This window comes from Aspergillus karnatakaensis (assembly GCF_047715665.1).
Source record: "Aspergillus karnatakaensis strain CBS 102800 unplaced genomic scaffold BJY04scaffold_42, whole genome shotgun sequence".
Classification (NCBI taxonomy): domain Eukaryota; kingdom Fungi; phylum Ascomycota; class Eurotiomycetes; order Eurotiales; family Aspergillaceae; genus Aspergillus; species Aspergillus karnatakaensis.
Window position 1 is genome coordinate 85,840 of NW_027395754.1, and position 13,875 is coordinate 99,714.

The following is a 13,875-nucleotide window of genomic DNA, read 5'->3' on the forward strand; positions in this document are numbered from 1 at the left end:
TATACAAAGAAGCTGTCCAGGTAGGCCGTTTGGCTCCCTTGGCTCAGACTCGGGTCGATGATGTATTTTCTTTTGGTAAGCTGCAGGCCTCTGTGTACATTCGTGACCTTATTGTACGTAGCGAACGCAGTAGCAGGACAAGTGGAAGCAATGAAATGTACTCAAGAACTAAGACCCCCTTCTTGTTCAGCCAGGTCAAATAGGCTATGGATGCCACTAGAGTCCAATCCTGGTGTAGAACCCGCAATCTCAGACATCGACAGTAGCCCATTAGGAATAACATCTCACCGACAGCACGTCCAACATCGGGGGCCCTATTGTCACCAGGGAAAAAAATTCATAGTCAGTAAACCATCAGCCCCGGCGATAGCCCGAGTATTCCCAAGGCTATGATTCTATCACGTACCATATTTTTACTGATCTCTTAATCACATCGTCAGCTCGACCTACTACAGATCATAGAATAGTATGGAGTAAAGCAAGACCGAGTGTTTAACAGGGTAAGATTGAGCAGAGTGAAGGGATCAAAGGGGTTGTGCTTGCCGGCCAGGCCTCTGAACAATGGAGTTCCGCATTAGAACATACAGGCAGGCAGTCTAGCTCTGCGTTCCAACTGTCCAGATCCGGAGTATTGGTTCTGTATTCGTATTCTTGAATGATCTAACGACGGTTTGCCGGCATGGTAGAGGCCAGGGGGGCGGAAATGGCCAAGAATAGAGGAAGATGAAAATGTATTCTTCCAGTAGAGGAGTAGATGGACGTGTTTGCGTGGAGGAGTTCAGGTTTGGACAAGGTCAATGTCTTGAAAATAAGAAAAGACATGTGGATTTAGGCTTTTCAGTGCCAGGCAGGCGACTAATATACCTGCCAGTCAGATCAGTTAGCCTCAGGTCTATGATGAGATGAGGGTCTAATTTAGAGTTTCTAGTGACCTACAGATGATTCATGTATTTGCCAATTAGATCCGTTTACCTGGAATCTAGTATGTCACTGTGGTGAGGGCTGGACTCCTTACGCAATCTTGACATATTGACTACGCGGCGGATGATGAGCCAGAGAACATACTACTAACCCGTGAATCTACTTCTTTATTGGGCTCTTACATTGGCGAAGAGGCAAGCTAGACCGAAACCAATAAATTCCTAAACAAGCTAAAGCAATAACCGCTTGCTGATATCGAAACAAATACATCAAAAACATGGCTGCGACTTGCGCAGGTCCACGGGGAATCAACAAAAATCCAGTCCAGAAACCATAAGAAAGGGGTCTCACAAAAACCAAAGGCAAGATTAAATCATAGAAAAGAACAGAGCATTAGCGAAGCATACAGCCAAACATAGTACAAGAAGACAACAGCGCTTCCGAAGAGCGAATAATTTCAGCTCCAAGTTTGAAAGCCGGATAAGACGAGTATCCGGCGTCACCGCGAGGCGGCGTCAAAGTTCAACAGGTATCGAGGGGAGATCCAGAATTTGAACATAGAAAATTAAGTCGCAGGTGGAGTCTGCGATATTGTCGCGTGTAGATGCCGGCACAAAACCAAGCATCAACCATTAGCCGAGCAGTATATGTGAAGAGTGACGGCATAGCAGTCCTGGGTTCAGGTCGTAGAGTCATCAAAAGTCAGATGGTCTCATAATCATAGTATCTTTGAATGAACGCGCCAGGGATGGGTTAAAGCAAAACGAACGACCGCGCCTGAATGAGAATGAAAGGTGAGAGGGGCGCGAAACTTTTAGTAAGCCTCCACATCATCGGTCCAACCATTATCACTTCCAGCCACTCGTACCAGGTGATTTCCAATAGGCTCCTCTGGGCTCACACTTCGAATGCCCTTTGCTTTCTTGCCTGCTAGGGACACCGACTGCTGGTGGTCCTCGGTGGCCAAGCGTTTCCCATGTCCAGCACGGAACCTCGCATAGTATGCCTCGCTGGCCTCGTCCGAGTCCGATCCATCATCAAAGGTTTCCCAGTTTTCCGACCCAGTAGTCACCGTGTCGACGGTGGAGGTATTAGATACTTGTCGAGGCGCTGGGGGCGGGGGCGCGTGTTGCAGGTAAGGGTTTGGCCGCGGGTATTGTCCTTGCAGGGACGACTTGAGTGATAATGACGAGGATGAGGATTGGGAGGATTGAGAGTACCCAGTGGATCGCTGGGAGAAGATGGAAGAGCTCATGAAGGAGCGCTGTCGATCATCATAAACATCTTCAGGGCTGACTGGTCGGACAAACGAGTTGGACATGGCGCTAGCGCAACGAGGTGGCTCAAACAAGTAGTTGCTACGGTCTTCCTTGTCGGTTGTCGTAAGTGCCCTCATCCTTGGGGGAGGTCCACGAGATGAAGGTAGTTTGCCGTTTACAGTGCTGGAAGAGTATGTGCCGGGGCCACGGCGGTCAGCAGAGTTGTTTCCGTAGGGCATGTTTCCTAGTGGAACGCGGCCGGGAATCTTGGTTGGTGACTTGGCTCCTGCTCTCGAGTTAGATCTCGAAGGCCCAATCGTGTTATACTTGGTTGGCTGGCCTCCCACAGGTGTCTTCGTGCTGGACCGAGGGGGTGGAGGACCCCTCATGACGCTACCAGGGCGAGATGGGGGAGGGTTGCGTTTCGAGGTACTAGGTGGTGCTGCGGAAGGTGTCTTTGAGCGTGGTGGAGGTTTTGCAGTCATCTTGGCGAGTTCATCTAGATATCTCTCTCCTTGAACCAGGAATGGCCGTCCATACTCGTCCTCGAAGTTCTCGAGCTCTCTGCGGAGGTCGACCTCGACCTTCGGCAGCTCCTTGGCAATGCGCTTCCTCATCTTCTCCTCTCTGAGAAGCTTGCCAGGGTCACGTCTTTCTCCCCTGTTTCCGCGTGCCATGAGGCGGGAAGCGTCCTGACTTGAGGCTGTTAGAGCATCACGCTCGGCAAGGAGGCTGCGATGTCTGTCAATGAGTTGCAGGGTTGGTGCGCGCTGTTCCTTCAAAGTCTCCAGGCGAGCGATCTCTGCCTCATGAGCCTCCAAGAGAGCATCGCTGTAAACATCAGAGAATGCTGGTGTGAAATCCAGCATTTCTTCCTCGGAAAAGTAAAGGCTATCCCAGAGCTCCTGGAGGCGGCAGCGCGCATCTTCCACGAACAGATGCAAGTTCTGTCTTTTCAACTCATTTAGGCGAGACAGTTCCTCCTCGAATTCATTGATCGTGCGCAGTCCGCAGCCACGGTTTGCCGCAAGGAAAGCCTTCCTATCGCACTCTTCAACACCAAACCGTTCCCAAAGCCCTTCCACAGCAGTTTTCACGTCCTTCAGCTTGCGCTCGCGGCCTCTCTTCTCATCCAGCAACTTTTCACGCCTTGCGAGCAAGCTTGTCAAGTCGGACTCGTGTAACCCTAGTTGCTCGGGCGACTCGCGGTAGTGCTGGACAATATTAGAATCGGTCTGCGCCTGAGGTGTCCCGAGCTCCGCCCAGAGCTTAATTATCTCTTCGCATGTTGTTGTCACAAGCTCAAGACGTCGGTGGTATTCTTCGTAGACTCTAGAGAATTCGTTATCGAGGGCAGTAACGTAGGTTGGTGAGAGGTCGAAGCTGGGCGCGATCGAGGAGCCGGGTGCGGTGGGAGGAAGCTCAATGTTTATAAAGGAGGATTCGAGATGAGACGAGTATGATTCGAGGGCTTCGACCAATTCTACATGATATTAGCATGGTCAACCGGTTCTAGAGTGTCAGAAACGTACTCTTGACCTGTTCGAATCGCTGTCGATGCAGCTTGCTGACTGCACTGTGCTGCTCCCGCAGAAAGGCGAGGCAGCGATTCAAGGGATAAGTGATACAGAGGTCGTTCTGGTCCAGGTTATACTGCCCATTGGCCTTCTCATCGACCAAAGATTCCTCCATTTGCTGGATGGCATCGATGAGCTTTTGCGCTTCTTCTGTCATGTCATTTTTCTCGCTACAAGAATCAGCATTCGGAATCCTATTATATGTTCAGCAGTCCAGGACGTATAACTTACCTGTCGACTAGCTTCAAGTGGTTGTTTAGTGTCTCGGAAAGCGCACTGAAAAGCTACACAGAAGTCAGTTCGCGCACTTGTCTAACGAAGGCTTTCACCACAAACCTCTTCTTCCCGAGATTCGCGCTCATGACTGGGAATACCGATCTCATCGAAGATTCCATGAAGCTGGCTGACAATGTTGTTGACCTGAGTGGTCAAGTAGCTTGTATCAACCGCCATTGCGACTCGAGTCCCCGAGGCAGGGGGCGTATGGTGCGTTAACACAGAGTAGAGACTACTGTCAAGACCAAAAAGGAGAAATTATCAATAAACTCCGGTATGTGATCGGCTGTCTCTCATGTAAGAAAGCGGTGACAATGCGCCAGAGGGCAAGCAATAGCTTCGAGCCACGCGATAAACAGATCACCAGAGAAAAGAAATCGGAAATGAGAGGACCCGCACAAGTTATATGCACAGCGCAACCAATACAGCGAATGACTGGAAGCAAGGGCCAAAGGTAGGCAATCCAGGAGAGTATTGTTTCTTTCTGAAAGAGGGTCGGGGGAGGAGAAGTTCATCAATCAATGAAGCTGAGCGTGAGGGACTAAACCGCCCTGCAAATCAGGTTTCGCGCCCGCTTCTGTTGATCGATCGCTGTCTCCTCAGCAACCGCTGACTCAGCACTACCCCGCCCACATTCTGCCCGATCTACCCTCACCGCTTGATGCTTCTCCGCAACGCTATCTCCAGCTTGACACCAAGCTTGAACATACAATTCTTCCAAACCTCCTCGCCTTCGTTGTCTATCGCTCCTAACAAGCTCGATACATATTTCCATCTATATTGAATACCGCAATTACCTTGAACGTCGATCAAATAGCCCCACCCGTATCCACTCCCACACCTCCGGGGATTTCCTTCCCCACCTCTACAGCTCATCATGCAGGCGGAAATTGCCCAGCAGTCCTGGGGTTAGTCCCAGGAGGCCCCTCCTTGCTTGGATAGCACGCTTACTCTTTACTTCAGAGTTAGAAAATGCTGTCACTTTAATCGACCCTCAAAGAGATGCTCTATACCAATACGATGAAGAAACACACAAGGCTCTCAGCAACGCCCGCCCATGGGCCAAAGACCCTCACTACTTCAAGTCAATTCGAATCTCCGCAGTCGCTCTACTCAAAATGGTCATGCACGCTCGCTCTGGTGGGTCACTCGAAGTCATGGGCTTGATGCAAGGATACATTCTCCCCGAAACATTTGTCGTGACAGATGCTTTCCGCCTCCCGGTCGAAGGAACAGAGACGCGAGTTAACGCGCAAGACGAAGCGAACGAATACATGGTGGGGTATCTTCAGGCGTGCCGTGACGCGGGGAGAATGGAGAACGCAGTCGGATGGTATCACAGCCATCCAGGATACGGATGCTGGCTCTCGGGGATCGACGTCACAACGCAAGACATGCAACAACTCGGCGGGCCGTTTGTTGCCATTGTCATCGATCCCGAGCGCACCATTTCTGCAGGCAAGGTAGACATCGGAGCGTTCAGAACCTTTCCCAAGGACTACACACCGCCAAAGGAAGAGCAAGAACAAGACGAGTACCAAACCGTCCCACTCAACAAAGCCGAAGACTTTGGAGCCCACGCCTCTCACTATTACTCCCTGGAAGTCTCCCTTTTCAAAAGCGCCCTCGACACCGAAATCCTCTCCCTTCTTTGGAACAAATACTGGGTCGCAACACTCAGCCAAAGCCCCCTCTTCACCACCCGCGACTACGGCACAAAACAAATGCTCGACCTGAGCCAGAAAATCCGCTGCGTAACCCGAAGCATTGAAACCAACTCTTCTCGTGGCGGTGGCCCAACACAAGTCAAAGACCAACAGCTCGAGAGGGTAGTAAAAGACGGTCAGAAGATCGTCTCAGAAGAAGTGAAAGGTCTGCTAGCGGCAGAAGTGAAAATGCAGCTCTTCCAAGATATCGGCGAAAAGCCAACAACGACAGGGGTCTAGCCTAGTCTTCTAGATCTTCTCTGATCTACATCCCGCGTCTGGGCCCAACGTCGAGAAAATTTTAATTCACATACACAAACACAAACGATGATATGAATCAGTAATAATCATTATTCTTTATGTCCCAGTTGCATGTTACATGAGAACGACTAGCCCTTCGACATCCCTCTCCTCAACAAAGCCGTCATCTCACCGCGTTTTCAATAATTTATCGCAATGGCGACACATAAGTAAGCCGCAGCCTCAGCCCCAGCCTCAAGCACTTCGAAACAACGGATCGGGTTTAGGAATGAATCCATAGTCTGAGTTCGTGCATGAATCCTCCCGAGTCCCGTATGAGCTGAAAGGACTTCTTCTCTATGCGGCGTACTGTAGATGGTCAATCCAGCAGTAGCCAGTTCCTTGGAACGCGCCGATCCTTCGCGGTTCCTGCTTGATGAAGGTAAACACTAGTAGTATGGCTCGGGGTAAGCCGTGCGTATTGTATGTTTCGATATATTGCGGTAATCGTCCTGATTTCTTTCCCCAGGTACGCTGGTGGAGGGGTTAGAGTAGGTTACTTTGACCGGATGTGGTTTTTGGTGCCTGTATCGTGTACTTAACATGAATCCGTGGTTCATTGGGTCTAGTGTCTGGATCTTGCATGGTGCTAGGGACACTGCACAATGATGTCAAAGGATTCCAAAGCTAGGTATCATAGGTGCTGTTACCTGCATCTAGTGCTTGTCCTTCGATACTGTGCTATCTACATACTGTGTTTCATCTAGTCCTGATTCTTGAAGAAAGAGATCCAACGCCAATGCATTTCTAGAATAGATGAAGCGATGAATGGTAATGTATATAGAACAGCGAAGAGAAGAACAAAAGAATCATAATCTTGAGCAAAGACAGCGCGTGAGGCGCTAGGTATCCCGCGTCGTAACAGTCGTTATCCCAGGAGTGCCCGGGAGACAGTGCTTCATAACAGATAGTAGATCGAAAGTTGAACATGGTAAAGGGGCCGAAAATAAGGCTTTACAAGAAGTGAACAAGGAGATAGATCGGACCAGTATACATCGCGTAAGATGAGACGTGAATATATCCAGGGAGAAGATAGGTCGGGGTATATCAAGGAGATGATAGAACCGTTGAGGCGTGAGGGGTAGATAGATTGCTGTATCGTAACCTAGGAGAAGGAGGAAGGAAGAAATATGTCGGTGGGGGCGAGAGATCGTAAGGTAGGTCATCGGTAAGAGGCGAAAAGGTAGGCAGATGAAGAGACGTAATCTCAAAAAGGCTTTTCACGTCCAGCCTCATCCTTCGGAGAACGCAAGAATTCGAGACAGTCCAAAGCCAGACGGGGAGTGGCAAGCTTCAACGTTGAATGTAACCTCACACGATCACTGACAGCAAGTGACAGCAAGTGACAGCGCCTGCACGTGGTTGAGGTTGCCCACTTGGCGCAAAAACGAAGTGACGGCGCGCAATGGCGTCGATCGACCTCGATAAGGGTCCACATGACATGGAGGACAGCCCTGTCGGTGCACGCAATCGACGGGATGTTCTTTGGAAGCCGCCGGATGCGCGAAGACGCAGAGCGTCGATTTAGAAAAAACGCCCGGGACATGGAGCGAAAGCCAATGGGGACTATCGGTGCCACTGCAGGATTTGATAGGTCGAAACGCTGCCCGTACTATCGTCGAGTCTTGACTCGTTCTCGTCCAGTCAAAGTCGAAGCGATCGCCCCGTGGTGTCACGCAAACCGAGTGCGGCGCCTTACAGGAATCCCGACTCAGAGAGTAGTCTACGTAAGAAAAAGAACATTCCGTTAGTCTTCGAATCAAGCCGTGGATCGGTCATTTTTGAGAGGGAGACATGAAATGTGTGGGTATCGCCAAGACAGTAAATTGAGCGCCAGATTGGGGGGCCAGATAAGGGATTTGGGGGAGGGGGGTAAAGGAAATCATCGCGATGACATGACCAGGGTTGCAAGGGTCAGAGCACTCATGTCTCTTCCACCGGCAGCGTACCTCGCAATTTTTTCGTCTTCTCGTTCTCGCGGCTCCACTTCCAAGCTTCGATCGTACATGTCGTGCACATCGCCTGCCCCCTGTAAGTTACTTAAAATATACTCCTGTAATTCGGTAACAGGCGTCAAAAGGTAGGGCGAGTTTTGGTATTGTTGGATGTCACGAATAACCTCGGCGGTTTTCGTTCGTTTATTGAAATTGATCAACTCGGATGGCGTGAGGGACGGAATACCATCCTCGATGAACGTCAAGTCCGTCAAATAGACGCCTACATTAGGTATTAGTTTCTCTCGGGAAGCAAAGAAGGGCCCCCTGTATGTGTCGGAAATTTTAGGACTAGGCCACATACCAAAGAAAGGGATGCAAGGCGGGTTTGCGAGATGGAGTGTTTCACGATACTCGCCAAAGTTCTTTGTACTCGCCATGAGCCTGCGCATTTGTTCCAGGATGGCAGACGTGCGGCCACTGACTTGAGCCCAAGTGCGGCTAAGTCGATGAATGGGAGCTGTACCAAGAGCCGAAATGATAGAGGTTAGTGTAGAGTAGTTATTCAGAGCCCGGCATTTCTAGCACAAATTAGCAATGCGTCAGAGAATGTGGATCTGCGATACTTACATCTGCAACGTTGACAAAGTGTTTAATGACCACCACTCGCTTCTTAACATCACCTTGGTTGAGTATCATCTCGGCAACCCAGTTTGTGAGCTTGTTCGAGTGCAAGATCACAGCCTTGACGTTAGCTGCAGGTTCAGGCTCATCGGGTCCAACTTTCTTCTGCCAAGTCTTGTTCAAACATTCCGTAGGCCTAATCTTGGAGTAGAGGCGCGATTCGATGATTGTGAGCTGGCGAGCGAACTCGGTTGGATCAATGTCTAAGAACTTCAATTTCTTCATGTTCTTCGGGATTATAGGCGTTGGGGCGGGAGTTGCTTGGGTGGGGACAAGACGCTTCACGGTAGTATCCTGACCTCGGAGGCGCTGCTCGATAACTGCGAGAAGTTGAGTAGAGCCTGGAGTCTTTGTCGTCGCGATCGAGTCCTTAGTGAAGGAGTGCGCCCGCTCAAGAAGCTGCATGTGCGACTCATCGTTGGGCTCCATCCAGTAGTTTTCGAACCATGTCTTCAAGATGTTGACCACACGGAATCGAATAGGCTTCTGCTTCCTATCAACCCACATCTGCATCTCATCGGCATTCAGACCGAATGGTGGCTGAGTGTTGAATCGCTGCATAATCATCTCAAAGAGCTCCGCGGCGGTAGTGAAGGATCGGTAGGTGAGCAGGAAGGTGCTGTTAAAAGATGGATCGGGTTTGTCGTGGCGAGTCAAGTGCTCTACCAAACCTGCCAGTGTTCCACATTTCAACATGGGGATATCACTCTTGGTGTCGTAAAACACTTCACCTTCATGATCCATCTTCAAGAACCATGGTGTCTCTTCAGGCTCGCGGGCTAGATTAGTCACGGGTTCTCTTGTGATCGCAGCTGGCGGAGCCTGTCCAAAGAACCTCTGTGCTTTGTCCATGTTGCGGCGCACTTTCTCTGGAGCTTTCTCAAGCGGATGCGCTGATGGTACGCCGATAGTCTCGGTAGTCCGCGATTCTGCACGGCTATGCATCCCCTTGAACCCATCAGGCTCACCACCAACACGACTTTCGCTACGAGCGGTGGCGTCAGGCACCTGCTCAAGGAGTAATGAAAATGAGAAACCAATCTGCGAGACATAGTTCTCGAGCTGCCTAGCCACACCCCGGACGGCATTTAAGCGATCATCGAGGGAGTCGCCACGAAGTTCAGCCCACTCATCACCAAGAGGAGCTGAAACAGCCTGGCAGCTAACGACAAAGTCTGCTATCGCATCATAGACTCGTTGCTTCTGCAAGCTAAAGTCTACAAGTTGTGGGTTCTGGAAGCTTGTTCCCAAAGGCCCAAGGTTAACCGACTCAACAGCAGAAACCCAAGGGCGAAACTGTTCCACGACTTTGACAGCTGCCGCTGCAATCAACTCGCCTATTTCCTCGTGCTCGGCAACAGTGACGATCTTCCTTTGGTTGAGGGTCAACCTCTCCTCCAACCGTCGAATGGCTCCAACAAAGGATCTGCGCAGAACATCGACATGGTCCAGGACATTGGGCTCCAGAGGAACAGTCGGCTCAGGTCGCATATCTCCACCATCTTGATCCAAGAATGACGTGGGGCCAGATTCATTCAGCAAGACCCCGTTGTTCTGCCATGAGCCACCAGCATAGCTACCCACCACGAAGCCAGGAACAACACGACGGATATACTCACCACGTTGTTGTCTTGCGACTTCAACATAACCATAGACTCCTTGCATGACACCATCGGCTTCCTGGAGGCACTTGTTCACCGCATCGGCGCTCGGCCAGTCAGCTGCAGCCATGTGAGACGACAGGACCAACTTGGAGAACTTGGACATCATATCCCTGAAGTGCTGGTACAATGGCTTGTTGGCAGAAATAATCGAAGGGTTCCCAGAGTGATTATCAGTGGTATCGGAGCCAGCTGCCAATAACATTCGTAGATGGTCTGAAATGTCCTCAGCCTTCCTTACATACTCTGCACGGTCGCCGCCTAGTAAGGTCTGCCGGTAAATCTCCACGGCCTGAGACATATTGTCCACGAGCAAAGGCCATGTAATCGGTGTTGACGTGTGATCATCAAAGAAACGCTGCGAGACTCCCGATGAAGTCGACGGTCTGTGCATGGGTTCTGCGATCGAGGTGTTACTGTCAGCACCTGCGGAGCCATACACCTTGTGGGGGCTCCGCCCAAGAGGGCTTTTTCCTTCGTTGATAGACTTCGTGGCAGATGGGGGATGTAGGGAATCCATCGACGTGGCAGGGGATACACCGTCAATGAACGACTGGCGTCTTCGCGACATGGAGTCGTGAGAAGCCAGCATGAGAGATTCGCCCTCGGCTTCTGATGCCGAGCCATCATAGTCATCTTCATCGCGCTCAAAACCGCGAGCCATCAGCTCCGGGGGAGGTCGGGTCTGCTCCGGGACAAAGAAATTGTTGCGATCGTAGGGGCCGTTTTCGTTAACCGATGGGTTCTCAAAGGGTAGCTCCATGGTGCTATAACCAGTGAGAGTATTGAAATAAAAGAGGCGGCCATCTGGAGTCGCTTGAGGGATCCAAAATGCCGCTTCCTCTTGTTCTTTCGGGGGATCCATTCCCTCAATAGGTAGCAACGGATGTGAGTCGCGAGGATTGCCAGGGGAATCAACATCATCGTCGTGGTCGTCCTCGTGGTCTTCCCCAGCACCTGAATCGGCACTCAAATCGCCATCATCATGCACATGCGACACGTGTTCCTCAAGTTCTCGTAGATCGGTGATCACAGCGCAGTAATTACTAGGGAACCAGCCTCGAACGTTGCCATTTATAACACCGTCCCACCAGCCAGTCTCAAGCTGGTTGAGAACCTGAATAATATCGCCACGTTGAAAGCTCAAGCTCGTGTGGTCATCAGCATCATAATCATACATAGCCCGCACAAACAGCGCGGGCGCCGGCTCTGGGCTGGGCGTCTTCATGGGCGATAAGTGTCGTTTGGGGGAGTCGGCGACGACGTCTCTCTGCGAAAATGACAAGCTGCCTCCACGGCTGCGACTTCGAGGAGCGGCCATCGCGGCAGCCATGGGCTTCTCGGTGTACTCGAAAGTGGTCACGAAAGCCTTTGTCTTGTTCATCGGCACTAATCCCTGGTCAACAGCCAATGGATCGAGGACGCGGGTTCCGTACATCGGATGGCCGCAGCGATTGGCGAACAGAGAGCGAGAGAGAAATGAGCGTATCGATAACAATCATGCGTCCGCTGCGGCTAATGGCTGGACGATTTCAACGAAAGGCGTTGCTCATGTCGAGGCAGGCAACCGACCGTGATGTAGTTTGAGGAGGGGCGGTAACGGGGGAGGCGTCGGAAGTGGGCTGGCTACCAAAGGAGCGGCGGTTGCGAGACAAGAAGTGTCGGGGAGGGAATAGGGCGAGGATATGAGACCGGACAGTGGCAAACAACACACAGTAATCGATCAATAATATATTACCTCGACAGGGAGAGGAAGGGAGGAGAAGAATCAAAAAGCACCGGGGAGCGAGGGTCGAAAGTCGAAGGTCTGGATGGGGATGAGGGACTCAGGAGGGTTTATGGCCAGAGACGCAGAGGGCGGATGGAGGTTGGCAGCTTGAGCGCTGAGTGGATGCTGCTGCTCGAAAAGAGGAGCATCCATCGCACTGGTGCTGGTGACCATACCATACGATATTTACACGGGGGTGCGGTAATATTACGCCTCGGTCAGCCCAGTGGCCCAGCTTGACCTCCCTCTCTCTCTCTGTCACTCTCCTCTCACTCTTCGCCTCTCGCCTCTCCTCGTCCTCTCTCTCTTGTCAGCCTCTGTCTCTGAGTCTTTTGAGTTGGAACTCGTTGCCTCACTTCATTGACTGTTCTTGGTTTGCTCTCACTAAACTTCTATGAAACAATCCCAAGAGACCATGCTGAAAGTGCATTTCCGAGGATGCATGGACCAGCACTTACGTACTCTCTCGGTCTCCGATTGAACAATGCTCTCCCAGCCCCAGCACGAGCCCTATCCACACAGAGTCTCAGATCCAAGATCCAGCAAGAGATCCGTCTCACCCACGGAGAGTATACCTGCAGCTATGCATATGTCACAGAGTACTCTGTACATGTACATACATGATTGTACCTGCGCGTCTATTTAGTATACCACTACTAACTAACAACGATCCCTGCCCCTCCTCGGCAGTGGTGGGCATTGAAAAAATGGCTCATGTCAACTAGCATGACAGCCGCTTCAGCCAAGAACCTCGCTGACGGTCGAGAATTTTCCAGACGCGAGAATATTATTGACATGATTGTCGCCGACCAGCAACTACTCCGGTACTATCCATAATATTGATTAATCCAGTCTGCTCTCATTCGTTGCGAGTCAGAATCCGCGGCATTCATGACACAAGTTCTCCGCACCTCAAAGCTTCCCGAGTCGAGGCTTCTAAGGAACATTTCTTGATGGAGCATACAAATATGTTGATCCTGCTCCGTTGGGCCGTTGAGCTGCAGCTTGCCCGGTGCCTGAACAGGGCAGTTAGTCTACCGGTTTTTACCCCATACTCGTACTTCCTGCTTGGATAACGATCCTGCAGACCACTGGAGCAGTAGGCCGCTACCAAGTCGATTGTGGGGACATTTGGCGCGACCTACCAAAGAACCTCATACCACGCTACAGGAACCAGAATATCCCGCGACGTTACTCACGCGACGTCAGGTTCAAGTACATTTCCAAGAGAAAGTACCGAATATTCAGTGATCATAGGCCGAAGATAACCAAGTCAACTGTCAATTTGCAGACACCTCACATGTGGAAGAGTACTTAATGGGTCGCGGAGGGGTCCGCTAGGTCCATCATCACCGCGGAATCCGCAGTGTCAGATTGTGCGTCCGTGTGTCAGATACCCACAGGGCCACAGTGCCACTCTGCCTTCTCCAGCCATCCATTATTACCACCTCCCTATCAAGTATCAACGACTCCCAACGTCAAAACATCCCACCAATTCTAGGTGCGACTAAACGCAGCTAATATATTCGTGGGGCTTTTCGCCGAACCTCCACTCGCCGGTCAGACCACTATCGATGTTCACCCAGGCCAGATGCCGGAATCGACGCCAAAGCACTTCATCAGGAATACCACCCTTGCTCGTTGATTATCTCGCTCGAATCAGCAATTTGTGACCCTCTCTTGGGGACGACTCTGAATTCTCATGCATAATCTCGCCAATAGCGATTTCAGGAATAAACAAGACCGATGAGAGCATCAGATTCTTACCAGACCTCTTTAATCAATACCT

General features: G+C 51.0%; 3 protein-coding genes across 3 annotated transcripts; 1 reads left to right on the plus strand and 2 right to left on the minus strand.

The window, feature by feature from the left end:
• Positions 1-1,467: 1,467 nt before the first annotated feature.
• BJY04DRAFT_105734 (putative microtubule associated protein (Ase1)) lies at positions 1,468-4,324 on the minus strand. The gene is made up of 4 exons (XM_073708023.1): positions 4,094-4,324; positions 3,989-4,041; positions 3,713-3,927; positions 1,468-3,663 (listed from the first exon to the last, which is right to left on the minus strand). The coding sequence occupies exons 1-4, from the start codon at positions 4,208-4,210 to the stop codon at positions 1,736-1,738; spliced, it is 2,313 nt and encodes a 770-aa protein (XP_073568667.1). The 5' UTR covers positions 4,211-4,324; the 3' UTR covers positions 1,468-1,735.
• A 415-nt stretch (positions 4,325-4,739) lies between these two features.
• Positions 4,740-6,221, plus strand: BJY04DRAFT_229562 (Mov34/MPN/PAD-1 family protein). Its single transcript, XM_073719092.1, has 2 exons — positions 4,740-4,941; positions 4,997-6,221. Exons 1-2 carry the CDS (start codon positions 4,911-4,913, stop codon positions 5,977-5,979), a joined length of 1,014 nt encoding a protein of 337 aa, XP_073568668.1. The 5' UTR covers positions 4,740-4,910; the 3' UTR covers positions 5,980-6,221.
• Positions 6,222-7,921: 1,700 nt separating this feature from the next.
• BJY04DRAFT_220689 (putative cell division control protein Cdc25) lies at positions 7,922-11,756 on the minus strand (the record flags this gene model as incomplete). Its single annotated transcript, XM_073716932.1, has 3 exons — positions 7,922-8,256; positions 8,338-8,554; positions 8,604-11,756. The coding sequence occupies 3 exons, from the start codon at positions 11,754-11,756 to the stop codon at positions 7,922-7,924; spliced, it is 3,705 nt and encodes a 1,234-aa protein (XP_073568669.1).
• Between the last annotated feature and the right edge of the window lie 2,119 nt (positions 11,757-13,875).

Bases quoted from the DNA above. Each gene is read 5' to 3' on its own strand.
- BJY04DRAFT_229562 (XM_073719092.1), top strand. From the start codon at position 4,911: ATGCAGGCGGAAATTGCCCAGCAGTCCTGGG. The intron at 4,942-4,996 runs GTTAGTCCCAGG...TCTTTACTTCAG, and splicing joins AATTGCCCAGCAGTCCTGGG to AGTTAGAAAATGCTGTCACT.
- BJY04DRAFT_105734 (XM_073708023.1), bottom strand. From the start codon at position 4,210: ATGGCGGTTGATACAAGCTACTTGACCACTCAGGTCAACAACATTGTC. The intron at 4,042-4,093 runs GTTTGTGGTGAA...ACTTCTGTGTAG, and splicing joins GCGAATCTCGGGAAGAAGAG to CTTTTCAGTGCGCTTTCCGA. The intron at 3,928-3,988 runs GTAAGTTATACG...TGATTCTTGTAG, and splicing joins CACTTGAAGCTAGTCGACAG to CGAGAAAAATGACATGACAG.